Source organism: Glandiceps talaboti, chromosome 6, assembly GCF_964340395.1.
Source record: "Glandiceps talaboti chromosome 6, keGlaTala1.1, whole genome shotgun sequence".
Lineage (NCBI taxonomy): Eukaryota > Metazoa > Hemichordata > Enteropneusta > Spengelidae > Glandiceps > Glandiceps talaboti.
Genome location: NC_135554.1, coordinates 16,691,941 through 16,706,515, shown reverse-complemented (window position 1 = coordinate 16,706,515; position 14,575 = coordinate 16,691,941). Strand labels below are relative to the sequence as shown.

General features: G+C 35.9%; 1 protein-coding gene across 2 annotated transcripts in view; it reads left to right on the top strand.

Annotated features, from left to right (window-relative positions):
- The first annotated feature begins 1,432 nt into the window (after positions 1-1,432).
- LOC144436683 (zinc-regulated GTPase metalloprotein activator 1-like) overlaps positions 1,433-14,575 on the top strand; it is an 88,143-nt gene continuing 75,000 nt past the window's right edge. The window contains exons 1-10 of one of the 2 annotated variants that reach the window (XM_078125529.1): positions 1,433-1,500; positions 2,131-2,321; positions 3,181-3,267; positions 4,620-4,716; positions 8,059-8,150; positions 9,052-9,111; positions 10,020-10,104; positions 10,912-10,998; positions 11,905-11,949; positions 13,639-13,698. In XM_078125529.1, coding sequence (XP_077981655.1) covers positions 2,201-2,321; positions 3,181-3,267; positions 4,620-4,716; positions 8,059-8,150; positions 9,052-9,111; positions 10,020-10,104; positions 10,912-10,998; positions 11,905-11,949; positions 13,639-13,698 — 734 coding nt within the window. In that variant the 5' untranslated portion in view covers positions 1,433-1,500; positions 2,131-2,200. Of the gene's footprint in view, positions 1,577-2,130; positions 2,322-3,180; positions 3,268-4,619; positions 4,717-8,058; positions 8,151-9,051; positions 9,112-10,019; positions 10,105-10,911; positions 10,999-11,904; positions 11,950-13,638; positions 13,699-14,575 lie in introns of both variants that reach the window. The other variant, XM_078125530.1, reaches the window with a different exon arrangement.

Below are 14,575 nucleotides of genomic sequence, written 5' to 3'. Positions count from 1 at the left end.
AAAAAGTCAAATCATTTTTGGCATTGTTCCATGGCCGTATATACACTTTATCAATATCGTAAAATGAATAAATAATAGTCATGTTGTGTGTATTACAATGTCAATAGAATACCAGTGTCAAACAAATTGATTCGTGTCAACACTTGGTTGTCAGGCTAAGATGCAGGCAGATGACTGACAGAGAGGGCGTCTGTGTCTTTCTAGCCTGTATGTGACGTCGCTGGATCTGAGACTCCGCTGCTCTCGTTTTACTCCTGGGTTTTACCACGAGCGCAGCGGAGTCGTATAAGCTTATATCCCAGCGACGTAGATAAGCTCAGTGTCTTCAAGAATGTATAGCTGGACTACGTAACGCAGGAAGTTGATCTCAGTATGCAGAAATATTTCATACACTGCAAACTGGAAAATGTTCTGAGCCTTTATGGTCAGAGATGTCAAATAAATGTGAAATGAACAGTTAGGTCACATATATAATGTATATCAGCTTGAGATGGGCGATTGAATGAATTAAAGACGTCACCACAACGAGAAGACACTTGTGTCAAAATTACCGTGAAACCAACTGTTTCATGTGTATGTACGAAGACTATGTCCCCATCACTAACTAAAATAAAAAGAATTTTGTTCACTGTCGTATGTGGCGCTCTTCGGACGGGGATAACACGGTTAACATAATTTAAAAGGAAAAAACGTGATCTCGCGGAGAGTTTGATCATTGAAGTGTGGAAATATTGACCGATCGTCTTAGGGGTACAAACGAATCGATTACCACAATATAGATTTACACTCTTAGCTTACATGTAAAAGTGTATCAAACGTTAATGATACCGGCTGAAACATTATATTAGTCGCGAATGTATTGATAGTTTCATCACCATAAAATTGGTTTCCGTTTAATATGTTGTAAGAAATTTCTATTTCAGTAACATTAAAAAAGATTGAACACCGGTTACTTATATAAAAAAGGACATACCTTTTTACCAAGTCTTTACATGTAAAAATACTATCATGAACGGACTACAGTTTTTACTATACTGCACAATAATATCTTTGAAAAATTTGTCTCAAAACTCATTCTTTGAAGGTATTGTTGCATAGGCTCATGCCAGTGTCTAATATTATGCTGCCACTAGAAAGGTTTACCAATCCATAGCCCTTCGAAGGTCTATGATCAATCACATGACTCCTGCTGAGGATTCCCTGACCCGGCTATCGCAAGCGCTGGGCTTTCCCAAGCACGTGATCACCCTTGATAGCCTCACTTTGGTTCGTGACCCCGTATTTTTTTTTTTAAAGTTTCTACTTCAAAATTGACCCAATTTAGTTCAGAGGGTAAATTTTGATTTTTCGAAAAGGTTATTGTTACAGTGGCTGGAAAAGGTGATCAAGTTACGGTTGTGGTATTGCATGGTATGAAAATCTAAAAAGGTGTACAATACAAGGTCAAAGGTCAACCCTGTCAAAGATGGCGTTCACCTGAGGTGGGAGATTTAAAGACCGGTAAAGTGTTTTTCTTCATTATTTTCCAATGTGTGGTCATTTATCCAGCTCAATTTACAGCACAAAGCTATATGAGGTAATTTATTATGTGATTAATGGACAGGTTTTTGATTTTGAGAAAAGAAAGCTCCCTGAAAGTCAAATACATGTAGAATATATGAGTGGAAGTTACAATCTGACGAGTTACATTAAATTACAATCGCCATCATACACCATGTCCGATATACTGTTGAATTGCCGATATGTTTTCCATTTGTAGATGACTGGTGGAAAGGTTTATCTGCTGATATTACTGATTTTTGCAAACATACATGCACACATACATACATACATACATACATACATACATACATACATACATACATACATACATACATACATACATACATACATACATACATACAGAGACAGACAGACAGACAGACAGACAGACAGACATACATACATACATACATACATACATACATACATACATACATACATACATACATACAGACAGACAGACACATGGACACACACACACACACACACACACACACACAATGTATATTCATTCATTTGATCTCCATGATTGGATTGAACCAATTCATGTTTACAAAGACTTGATTCTAGGCATATCATCACATACAGGTCTAAACTACATACAAGTAGATGCTACTATTAGACATAGAGTTTTGGTTGCTAGTGGTTACAGTATATCATGTCTGAGTCATCCTCTGAAGATGAGTGTCCGCAATTAGTAGCAGTACCTGTTGTAGTACCCAAAACTGATGATGAAGTGACTAAGAAAATACCAGTTACTATAATAACTGGGTACCTTGGTAAGTTGGTTGTATGTGTAAGTTACGTCTCACATCACTCCACCCTCACCACCCTCCTCTCTGAGAGGGGTTGACCAATGTACGAGGGCGCCCTATCATGGCATACCTTACAATCTAGATAAGCTGGTTTTATGTGGAAATTTTCTATATAAAGTGTTCCTTATTTTTTTAATAGATATTTATATTTCATTTATTTAAACTTTCTTCGAAATGAAGTGACAGTGTCCAGGTAATATTCATAGAGATCATCATTAGTTTGTCACTGAGGAAGGCGACAGTCATAGTTCGGAAACATTGACACGAAAAAAGGAATTTGGTTGTCAGTCAGTGAATGTTATTCTAATTAAGGGATCGCTAAGGGATGCAAGCTTGACTAGCTTTGTTCTTTCGTGATCCATTTTGCCATGTATTGTGTACATATCTATTTTAAAGTTAATTTTATTATATTGGTGAATAATTAGTATTATTTTGTTAAATAGTGTTTTGTATTTCATTGAAGCCAGACAACTATCCAATTACATATGTCATTTCTTCAGCTACTTTAATTTTGTAGAAATATTAACAAAACTACTCATCAAAGTTGCAACTATAGTTATTCATGAATGTACTTCTCTGTTTATTTCCATCAACTCTCCAGCTATCCAGACTTTTCACTAATTAGTATTCCTGCAAATGACATTGCTATTGAAGGATGGTGCTGTGTTTGACCCTACTGAACAACACATGTTATCCGTGGGTATCCGTAGTTCTTCCTCTTTTAACCCTGGGGCACTAGGGCACGGGTCAAATGGTGATCATATTTCAATTTCTGACTTAGATGTGGATTAGTAAAGAATATTTTAATTTTCATTATGTACAGGTGCTGGTAAAACTACTTTGTTGAATTACATTTTGACTGAACAACACAGTAAAAAGATTGCTGTTATACTCAATGAGTTTGGTGAAGGTAAGACCTAGTTGAGATTCTACATACTCATTACTGAGATATTATACAATGTCAGTAAAGAGGAACTCCACTCCAGGAAAAAAGCAGGAATTTGCTTGATCAAAATTCCAATGAGAAACTTATTCATGCTTTTGTCACTTTACGTCTTGAGTATTGTAATAGTTTGCTGTTTGGCCTCCCAGCATATGAGATTCGGAAACTTCAAATGATTCAGTATTCTGCAGCTCATTTAATTACTAGAGAGAAGTGTAACCACATTACCCCTATTCTCAAAGAGTTGCCCTGGCTACCAGTGCAACAGTGAGCAGAATAAGAAAAGTCCTTCATGGCCGCGGTTTTGCACCAAGCTATCTTTATCAGTTGCTAACTGAGGTAGCTTCAGCCGTGCTTTATGCAGTAACTCACGGAACGAAATTGACTTACACCAACCACTTAGCAATACTGCTTATTATGGTGACAGAGCATTCTCAATTTGTGCCCCACACTTGTGGAATGCTCTGCCATTGTATCTGCAGACTATCACTACATTCCAGGCATTTAAATCAAGTCTTTAGACCTATTTCTACAACAAGAGTTTTGCTTGATTCTGTTTAGTACTCGTGTTTCTGTGCTTTGTAAAGCGCATTGTGATAATTTTATGGAATGTGCTATATAAGAAAATTAGATTAGATTAGATTAGGAAATAAAGGTGTTTTCATACACATTGGGTTCTGGAGAGTCATTTCATGATTTCACATCACATAAATTTCGCTCGGTTGCCAAGAAACACCAAATTGAAACTCTTTTCCACCATTATTATTCTTTCAGTGGAACACCATTGCGTCTTGGGTCATAGCAGACATGAATATTCATTACATGCACAATAAATATTCATGACTCCTAAGAGCTTATTTCTGTCAGATTAATAGTCCTGAATATTCAATGTACATCTAATAAAGTGGAGTGGCATTCTTCTTTATACAATGACTATCAAGTAAGGTTCACCGATGGTTGTAGATTGGTGTGAAAAAGTGATTATAAAGATGACAATAATATTGAATTTCAATTTTTGAAAATAATGACCTGTCACAAACCCAACAAACAATTAATTTTAAACTCTGTATTTGCAAATTTGAATAGATCATCTGAATTGAGCAAAATTCATGAATTTTTGCTTGACACACTGCAGTCTGTGGACACTTGAAAAACACAAGGTAGAAATACATGGTATCTGTTCCTTGCACACTGCACAGTGAATATGAACCCTGAAAATATTTTGAAAAGACCTGAAACATATTGTCAAGTTTTAACATCATATTCAACTTCTTGGATGACTGAAATAACATAAATGTCTGATTGTTTATTGGTCTCAGGTAGTGCACTAGAGAAATCTATGTCAATTGGACAGTCTGGCGAACTCTTTGAAGAATGGTTGGAATTGAGGAATGGCTGTCTCTGCTGCTCTGTCAAGTAAGTTTTACAAAATAAACCCTAGTGAGACAAAGTGTATTACAATTAGAAACAATGAAAAAAGTTCTCTTGAACAGTGTTTTTGATAAGGTTGAAGAATCCAGGGAATAGAGTGGAGAAACCAGGTCAAATTTGCCTAGATTTCCATATTTGGACATAACATAATTTGGTGAGGGGACGTGAGGTAGGACTTATCTGCATACTGCCCTCAACACAAGTATTGGTGGATCTATTTTCAAAACACCACACTTTGCTTGTATAGAGTGGAAACAACACTGAACAGATGTGCTGTTCTAAGTTTCACCCACAGGTTAAATTAAATATGAATGAGGAGATATGAAGTTCAGTGTTAAATACCAATAAGGGATATTGCTGGAAAACAATTACACGGCTTGTATTTCATTTTAAATGGTTTACCGCATAGTTTTGACCTAAACTATCAAAGTTGACCCTATAGCACCGGTGCATGCACATACTGGTGGTATTTGTACTCCAGTACAATACCAAAAACATCATTGCATACCTTTATGTAAGCGATCTGCAAATGAAGGCACCATTGTTCATTGAACATAAATGCATGCACGTGATTGCACAATGTCATTTTTATGGAAATTGCTGTTTAGGATAAACTTATGTAATAATAACAGAACCCCATCCATGTTGTAAGATTTCCAATGTGGGTACACAGGGGTATTTGCTCTCATGCTTGCAGTGTTTTCTGCTGCAGTTTGACTCGTTTCACTCGTGAAAGCATAGAACACTGCAAGCACAATTGCAAATACTCCAAGTACAAAACACTGGAACTCATGTCATGGAGTTCTGTCACAGTATTTGTTGACATGTCCTGTAACAAATATTTAGTCCCTTGTACAAATTCCCAGATGCCCAAACTATAAACTTCAAGAGCTTGAGCAGATGTAGTATTTTAAAGTGTCATATCTGGGTGAAATAAATTATGAATGAACAAATTGTAGTTTTTAGAACTCCTTTCTGTGTGAAACTTAGTGGACCTTGCCAGAAAACACAGCCTTGTTATTCCCCGGAATTAGGCCCAGTTCAATGTGATTTTGTTGTCTTCAAAAAATAACATCAAATGATTGTAATTGTTACAGCAATTGTTGTATATTTGAAGTGAACAAATTGAACAGATGTAGTCTTCTGAGCTATACTATACAGTAAATCAATTATAAATGAGAAAGTTTGTTTTTCAAATTGTTTCTGAAACACAACAAAGTATCACTGGAAAGAGTTGTCCAGTTAGTTTACTTTATTGATTTGACTGTGAGTTGAGGATCAGTTTGATCTTCAACCACCAAACTAAATCAATTCAAATCAAATCAAATCAAATCAAACCACACTACACCACACTACACCACACCACACCACACCACACCACACCACACCACACCACATCACACCATACCAACCAACCACACCAAACTACACCAAACCGCACCACACCACACCACACCACAGGGGTACTCCCGCCTATTGGATAATACATATATGTGCCACCCATTGGGGTAGGGTTTTTCAGCCTTTGGTCTAAAATGGGTACTGTCCACTTTTCACAATTTTTTATTTTTTGTTTGGTCTAAAATGGGGTCCTGGAAGGAACTCCTCACTAAATTCTCGACCAGTTCGGAATTTCTGGGAATTTTACTTGGGAATTTCCCCTGCCCTGGTTGACATTTTCATATCGATGACTATGAGATAGCATCCACACTCCCTAAAATGCTTGTTCTTAGATAATGCATTGTTACGTTAACTGCTCATGTGCAACACTGCATTCATCATTCAACATTGGTCTAAAATGGGGTCTTCTAAAAAGTTGAATGGTCTAAAATGGGGTATTGGTTTTGGGTCAAAATTGGTCTAAAGTGGGGTCTTGGGTTGACCGCATTGGTCACACATTCCTACCAGACCTGGCCAGTGGTAACCCCAGTGGTAACTATGCAAAATAAAATTTGCCCCCCCTAGAATCATGTAAATACTACAGTGTAGTATTTGAGACAATTGACCCCTATAACTATGCAAAATAAGATTTGACCCCCTAGAATCATGTAAAATGCTACAGTGTAGTATTTGAGACAATTGACCCCTATAACTATGCAAAATAAGATTTGACCCCCTAGAATCATGTAAAATACTACAGTGTAGTATTTGAGACAATTGACCCCTATAACTATGCAAAATAAGATTTGACCCCCTAGAATCATGTAAAATGCTACAGTGTAGTATTTGAGACAATTGACCCCTATAACTATGCAAAATAAGATTTGACCCCCTAGAATCATGTAAAATGCTACAGTGTAGTATTTTGAGACAATTGACCCCTATAACTATGCAAAATAAGATTTGACCCCCTAGAATCATGTAAAATGCTACAGTGTAGTATTTTGAGACAATTGACCCCTATAACTATGCAAAATAAGATTTGACCCCCTAGAATCATGTAAAATGCTACAGTGTAGTATTTTGAGACAATTGACCCCTATAACTATGCAAAATAAGATTTGACCCCCTAGAATCATGTAAAATGCTACAGTGTAGTATTTCAGGTCCATTTGAAGAGTATCACTTTGAAATAATTGGACAGATGTGACATTTATGGAACATCTTCAGGTGAAATGATTAATGAATGAGGAGGTTTTTATTAGCGTATTAAACACCAAAGGATTATGCCGAAAAAGAGTTTTTCTTTTATGTACACAGACAGCACTTCTTTCTATACTAAATTGGTCACTGAAAACAAAATGTTAAACCTTTCAAATAATCTTGATTTAAATAATTATCAGTGTTTGTCATTCTAGAGTAATGCTGTTTGTCATTCCATTATTTTTATTCACTGTGAAATGAACGCAAAATGTTTCTGACAGTCTGACAAATTGTCTTGAAAATACAATAATTATTGTAATATTGTAAATTTATTTACAACCTCACTCCAAATAATTGAAAGGGTTTTTATATTGTTTTGAAAAGTGTATGAGAGACAAAATAACCTAACCCCCCCCTCCCACACACACACACACACACACACACACACACACACACACACACACACACACACACACACACACACACACAGATATACAGTTTGAGTTTACAGATTCCAAATAAACTTACAAATACAAATACATACAAAAAATAAGCTGTCAAATATAAACTTATTTGTGAAATATGAGCCTGGAGCAAAGTGGTACAAGTTGAACAAGTTTGTCTATGGCATAAAAAAAATACACTGAAAAATAATTTTCAAAAAATCAGATGAATAAAATGTAAGTATCCAACATAGTTGTGTGAATAAACTAACTTCATTTGTACATGTTTATCATTTTGTAGGGATAATGGAGTGAAAGCTATAGAAAATTTGATGGAGAAGAAAGGAAAATTTGACTATATACTTCTAGAAACAACAGGTTTAGCTGATCCAGGTAAGAAAACATTGTGTTTATTTAATTTTAATGATTTTACAACTTTGATTTCAGATTAGTTCATACACAAGTTGTGTTTTCAAGTCACCTACCATAATTATAATATATGATAGTGGATTATTAGCTAATGGAAATTTCAGGGAAATTTGTGAAATAGTATGTAACTTACATTTTGATATAGTGTGTAACTTACATTTACAATGTCATGTCATGCCATAGGCATTCCCCCACCCTACCCTTACCCATCCTGCCACACCCTACCCTACCCAACCCCACCCTACTCTACATGTACCTTACCACACCCTGCCCTTACCCACCCTGCCACACCCTACCCTACCCAATCCCACCCTACTCTACATGTACCTTACCACACCCTACCCTTACCCACCCTGCCACACCCTACCCTACCCAACCCCACCCTACTCTACATGTACCTTACCCCACCCTACCCTTACCCACCCTGCCACACCCTACCCTACCCAACCCTACCCTACTCTACATGTACCTTACCCCACCCTACCCTTACCCACCCTGCCACACCCTACCCTACCCAACCCTACCCTACTCTACATGTACCTTACCCCACCCTACCCCACCCCAGCCCAGCACAAAGGATTTGCTTCCAAACATTTTTTTGACTTTGTGATAGAAATTTTCCTCGTACATGAAATTATGAATCCAGAGTCCATGGACATTCATTCTTGCAACACAACATAACATTGTCATGTTTTAGGAAAAACAACAACAACAACAACAACAACAACAACAACAACAACAACAACAATAATAATAATAACAGTAAAAATAACATTTGATAACAATAAGCTTTGTCAGGTATCATAAATGCAAGCTGACTTTTCCTTATGATTATTCTTTGCTTGTATTTGTTGACATATTACAGGACCAATAGCTTCAATATTTTGGATAGATGACGAATTAGGAAGTGATCTCTACTTAGACGGTAAGTTCAGTTTCAACTCACTTATCATGTACTCTTGATGTAAAGTATGATATGGTAAGTTGACTCAACTCACTTATCATGTACTCTTGGTGTAAAGTGTGCCATGATAAGTTGACTGTCAACTCACTTATCATGTATTCCTGGTGTAAATTGTGCCATGATGAGTTGACTGTCAACTCACCTATCATGTACGCTTGGTGCAAGTATGGCATGGTAAGTTGACTGTCAACTCACTTATCATGTATTCCTGGTGTAAAGTGTGCCATGATAAGTTGACTGTCAACTCACCTATCATGTACGCTTGGTGCAAGTATGGCATGGTAAGTTGACTGTCAACTCACTTATCATGTATTCCTGGTGTAAAGTGTGCCATGATAAGTTGACTGTCAACTCACTTATCATGTACTCCTGGTGTAAAGTGTGCCATGATAAGTTGACTGTCAACTCACCTATCATGTACGCTTGGTGCAAGTATGGCATGGTAAGTTGACTGTCAACTCACTTATCATGTATTCCTGGTGTAAAGTGTGCCATGATAAGTTGACTGTCAACTCACCTATCATGTACGCTTGGTGCAAGTATGGCATGGTAAGTTGACTGTCAACTCACTTATCATGTATTCCTGGTGTAAAATGTGCCATGATAAGTTGACTGTCAACTCACCTATCATGTACGCTTGGTGCAAGTATGGCATGGTAAGTTGACTGTCAACTCACTTATCATGTACTCCTGGTGTAAAGTGTGCCATGATAAGTTGACTGTCAACTCACCTATCATGTACTTTTGGTGTAAAGTGTGCCATGATAAGTTAACTGTCAACTCACCTATCATGTACTTTTGGTGTAAAGTATGGCATGGTAAGTTGACTGTCAGCTGACCTATCACATTGTTTAATGTTTTCATTTTAGGCATTGTAACTGTTGTTGATGCCAAGTATTGTTTACAACATTTGCAAGAAGAGAAAGAAGAAGGAACCATTAATGAGTCTGTAAGGTGAGTAAAGATGGAAATAAGTATCAGTGTACATTCTGTCTTCTCTAAAGTCTTGACATGTTGTATTTGAGATGTGAAAGGGATAGCCAATCTTTCATCGGTGGTGAACGTGATAAGTTGAGCACTGTTTACTCCAGTATAGACATATTACATATACAGAGTTCATGTACAGAGTTATATATATATATATATATATATATATGTATGTATGTATGTATGTATGTATGTATGTATGTATGTATGTATGTATGTATGTATGTATGTATGTATGTATGTATGTATGTATGTATGTATGTATGTATGTATGTATGTATGTATGTATGTATGTATGTATGTATGTATGTATGTATGTATGTATGTATGTATGTATGTATGTATGTATGTATGTATGTATGTATGTATGTATGTATGTATGTATGTATGTATGTATGTATGTATGTATGTATGTATGTATGTATGTATGTATGTATGTATGTATGTATGTATGTATATATATATATATATATATATATATATATTGTTTCTGTTACTTTCAAAAGCTGTGTTGATAAAATGACTAACTTCTTGAATTATGTTAGTTTAGTTATTACTTATTAGGTATATAATGATAGCAGTGATCCTTCACAGACTCTAAAAGGCTAACTTCAGATTAGGATTAGCATTTAGGTATTAAAACCGGTTGTTTAGCAGAGCTGTAGAAAAAATTGGGCCAGAACATCAGAATGGGTCTATGTATTATAAATCCACTAATAATACAGCATGGTATTGAAATATGGGCCTTTAATACATTCCGTTATCATCTTACAGGCAAATAGCTCTGGCTGATTTAATTCTAGTGAACAAAGTTGACTTGGTTGAGGAGAAGGATTGTGAAAATCTTATAGTTCATATCAGGTAAGGCCAGTGATGAAAACTTTATACTGTATTGTACATCAAGTAAAACCTACATGATGGCCTCAGGAGTCAACAACTCGACTCTAAGAATCAAAAGATTAAAAGGAACCGACACATTGAGTATGTTAGCCTTTAACACTTTCAATGTAAATTGATATCACCAAGGGCAATACCACTTGAAGGATGTAAAAACAATTCTTTATAGTTGGTACTAGTAAAGCATGAACAGGTGGCAAGTGAGTCAATGGAGAGAAAGTGAATATAGAGTTGAAAGACTTCTTGTACACAGTTTGTACAACCAACACCCTGCACTTAGTTCAGACAATGTGAAAGCAGAGTTGAAAGACATCTTGTACACAGTTTGTACAACCCACAACCTGCGCTTTGTATCAGACCAAGTGAATACAGAGTTGAAAGACTTCTTGTACAGTAGTCCTACAACCTATACTTGTCATCTGTTTTCTGAAATGTTAGCTGATTACTTTGTACCTCGGTGTTAATATATTTGATTTAGTATTTTAAAAAAAGTGGGAGTGGAACGTCTTCATGAAGTGTTCTCACACAGTAAAAATTACTTAGATGGGAGAATGGAAACAAATACAGTGGATTTCAGTAGATTTCAGTGGGAACTTTGTGAATTAGAGTACTGTAGTCTTGCTATCAACAACTAATAGGCAAGTCACATAGCATATTCTCCCCAGTATAACTTGTAAGTTGTTCCAATGGTTTCACCAATCCACAATATAACCATACAAACCAAAAATACTGATAGATTTCCTGTCTAATGCATTTGATGTATCAAAGTACCGATATGTGCCTGTTGGGATTAGTCTTATGATATGTCAATTATGAATTATGGCTTTCTGTATATTTTTTTTGTCATCATATCTTAATTTCTATCTTCAGAGGAATCAACAGTATGGCAAAACTTGTTAAAACTTACAAATCGAGGTAAGTCTATTTTATTTACAGTATTGTCTTTTTAATGTTGATAAACTTGTTTTTTTTTAAAATGCTGAAAAAGTAAATTTCTGTGTATATTTCCCAGAATGAAGTATAGACTGTAGAAAGCAACAAATAGTATATTATGTTTATTTCAAAGATGTAATAATTCCTTGAGGTAAAAAAGATTTCAAAAGGAAATATAAGATACAAGAAAGTGTAATGGTTGATAACTGTTATAAATACACACGTTCTCACTCTTCCAATTGAGAAGGGAAAGAAGACAACCTGTGTGTTAATCAGCATGGACACAGCATTGTCACAAACCATGGCCTGTTTTATGACACCGTTCTTAACGTGCCGCCCCACTTTATTTCGAAGTGTAGCGGAAGAAATAACAGCTCTGGTTTGTGAGAATGGAACACAGAAGTTAAATGTCAGTCTTTGTTGTACATAAAAACTTCAGCCATGCATCACCATAGTACTATTAATATAATCTGATTAAAATCCAATGTAGTGAATTTGGCACAATTTGTTTATTTACCTCCTACTTTTATTGTTGTTTGTTCTTATTTTCTTCTGTGAGCACCTTGTACCTACATCTGACATAATACCATAGTTCTCATCACCAAAGCTTGTAATTATGTGTCACCAACCAAAATCCGTCCTACAATATAAAACTCGACATTCAAAATTGACACACAGAGAACCACCAAACAATAATGATAACATCATTGCGTGGGCTCTGCACTCGAGCTCTTTTCGAACAGAGTGTTTTGAGGTACTGTACCTGTAAGTTTCGCTGTAAGATGCATTCATATTCGTTGAGTAAATCATAGACACTGCCTATAAATAAATCCACTCAGCGCTCACATTTTGTTTGAGAATTCCTAGGGTATTGTGTCAGATGTAGATATAAGGCACTCACAGAACAAAAAAAAAAGAACAAACGACAATAAAAGTAGGAGGTAAATAAAGAAATTTATGCCAAATTTACGTGATCAGATTTTAATTAGTAGGATTCGTTAAATTCTACAACTTCAAGTGCACTTTTTGTGATTTGCATACCATGTTATTATATTAAAAGTTAAAGTGTTATATTCACTTTAAAGATGCCTATATCTGAGATACAATTTCAAAATTATTACACTTCGAATAATGCTATTTGCATACATGTTGAAAAAGTAATGATCCAGTAATGATACCTGGAGGCTTCAGAGCATAGATTTGTATTTTGGAGTAAATAATAGATTTGGTATTATTTCCGTGTAGTGTCCGTAGGCCGTATTTTAGAACTTAGGGATAATCATACTTTTTTTACTGATGATGCTAATGGGATCAAGCTTATTGCAACTGTTATTTATAAAAATATCAGGTTTCGCTCTTTTGAAAATAAACTAATCTGATCAAGTTGGGTTGTCGGTGGCCGAGCGGTTAGCTCGTACGCCTCTTACCTCTGCAGTCTGGGTTCGAACCCGCCTGGTGTTGGCTGGGTTTGATTTAAAATTTAACTAGGTCTGCATGTAAGAAGGGTGATGCTCAGTTTGACCCTGCCGAACAACGCAGGTTTTCCCCGGGCACTCCGGTTTCCTCCTGCTTCTTCAACACTAGGGCACTAGGGCGCTGCTCTGCGGCGACCATTCAACAAACTTCCGAATTTATTTGGACAAATAAAGATTATTATTATTATTATTTCAGGGTGGATTTGGATCTTATCCTTGACCTTCATGCTTACGATGGACATCAGGACAGATTAAGGTGAAAATTTGCACAATGTGCATCTGATTGGCTTTCTTATTTGCCTCTACAGATATAGCCTTTTTTTTTGTTACTTTTGTTCATCATGTGATGTCATCGTATATGGTGTTTACTAAAACCCAGTTGTCAGTGTGTGCCAAATTTTATAAACTGGGACATTTGAGACAAGGTGTAATTTGATTGGCTATTTAGTCTTCAAAAATTGAAATGTACAAAGTATAGTGTTTTGTGGACATAGTTATCACAGTGTGCTGTATTCCATTAAACTCGGATGCCTTGAGATAATATGTATCATGCTGGGCCAAGTCTATGCAAAATGAAGTGTATACAGTATATTGTACCAGTATATGAGCCAGGTTCAGCAAAAACTATGGAATATATACTCTTGTTGTTCTACGTCATGACAATGCGTGTCTATGTCACAACAACGCGTGTCTACGTCATTGATTCCGCTGTGTTCAAAATATGAGTCAAAATGCTCAAAATTGCCATTAATTTCCCCTATTATATTATTTGTCAATATTTTTTCTTCATTCAGCTGGAAAATACTCATGACCTACGGATTGTCACTACTCGTCTAGCAACTCATAGTGACAAGGGCCCCTTGGGTCACTCATATTTTCCTTGGCTGAATGAAGAAAAATATTGAGGAATAGTATCTAAGTGTTTAATTATTGGACCCCAGTTTGTAGTATATATGTATGTTGACTAAGGCTACAAAAAAATACATCCATTTATGAAATTTTAAAGACTTGCCTAGACATCAAACTAAAATCCTCTTTTATGTTATTAAGAAATTATTAGAGATTTACTTCTATGTTTTCCTTCATAATGAATGCATCGTTTGAAATGACAGAAAAAAGATTACTAGCAGTGT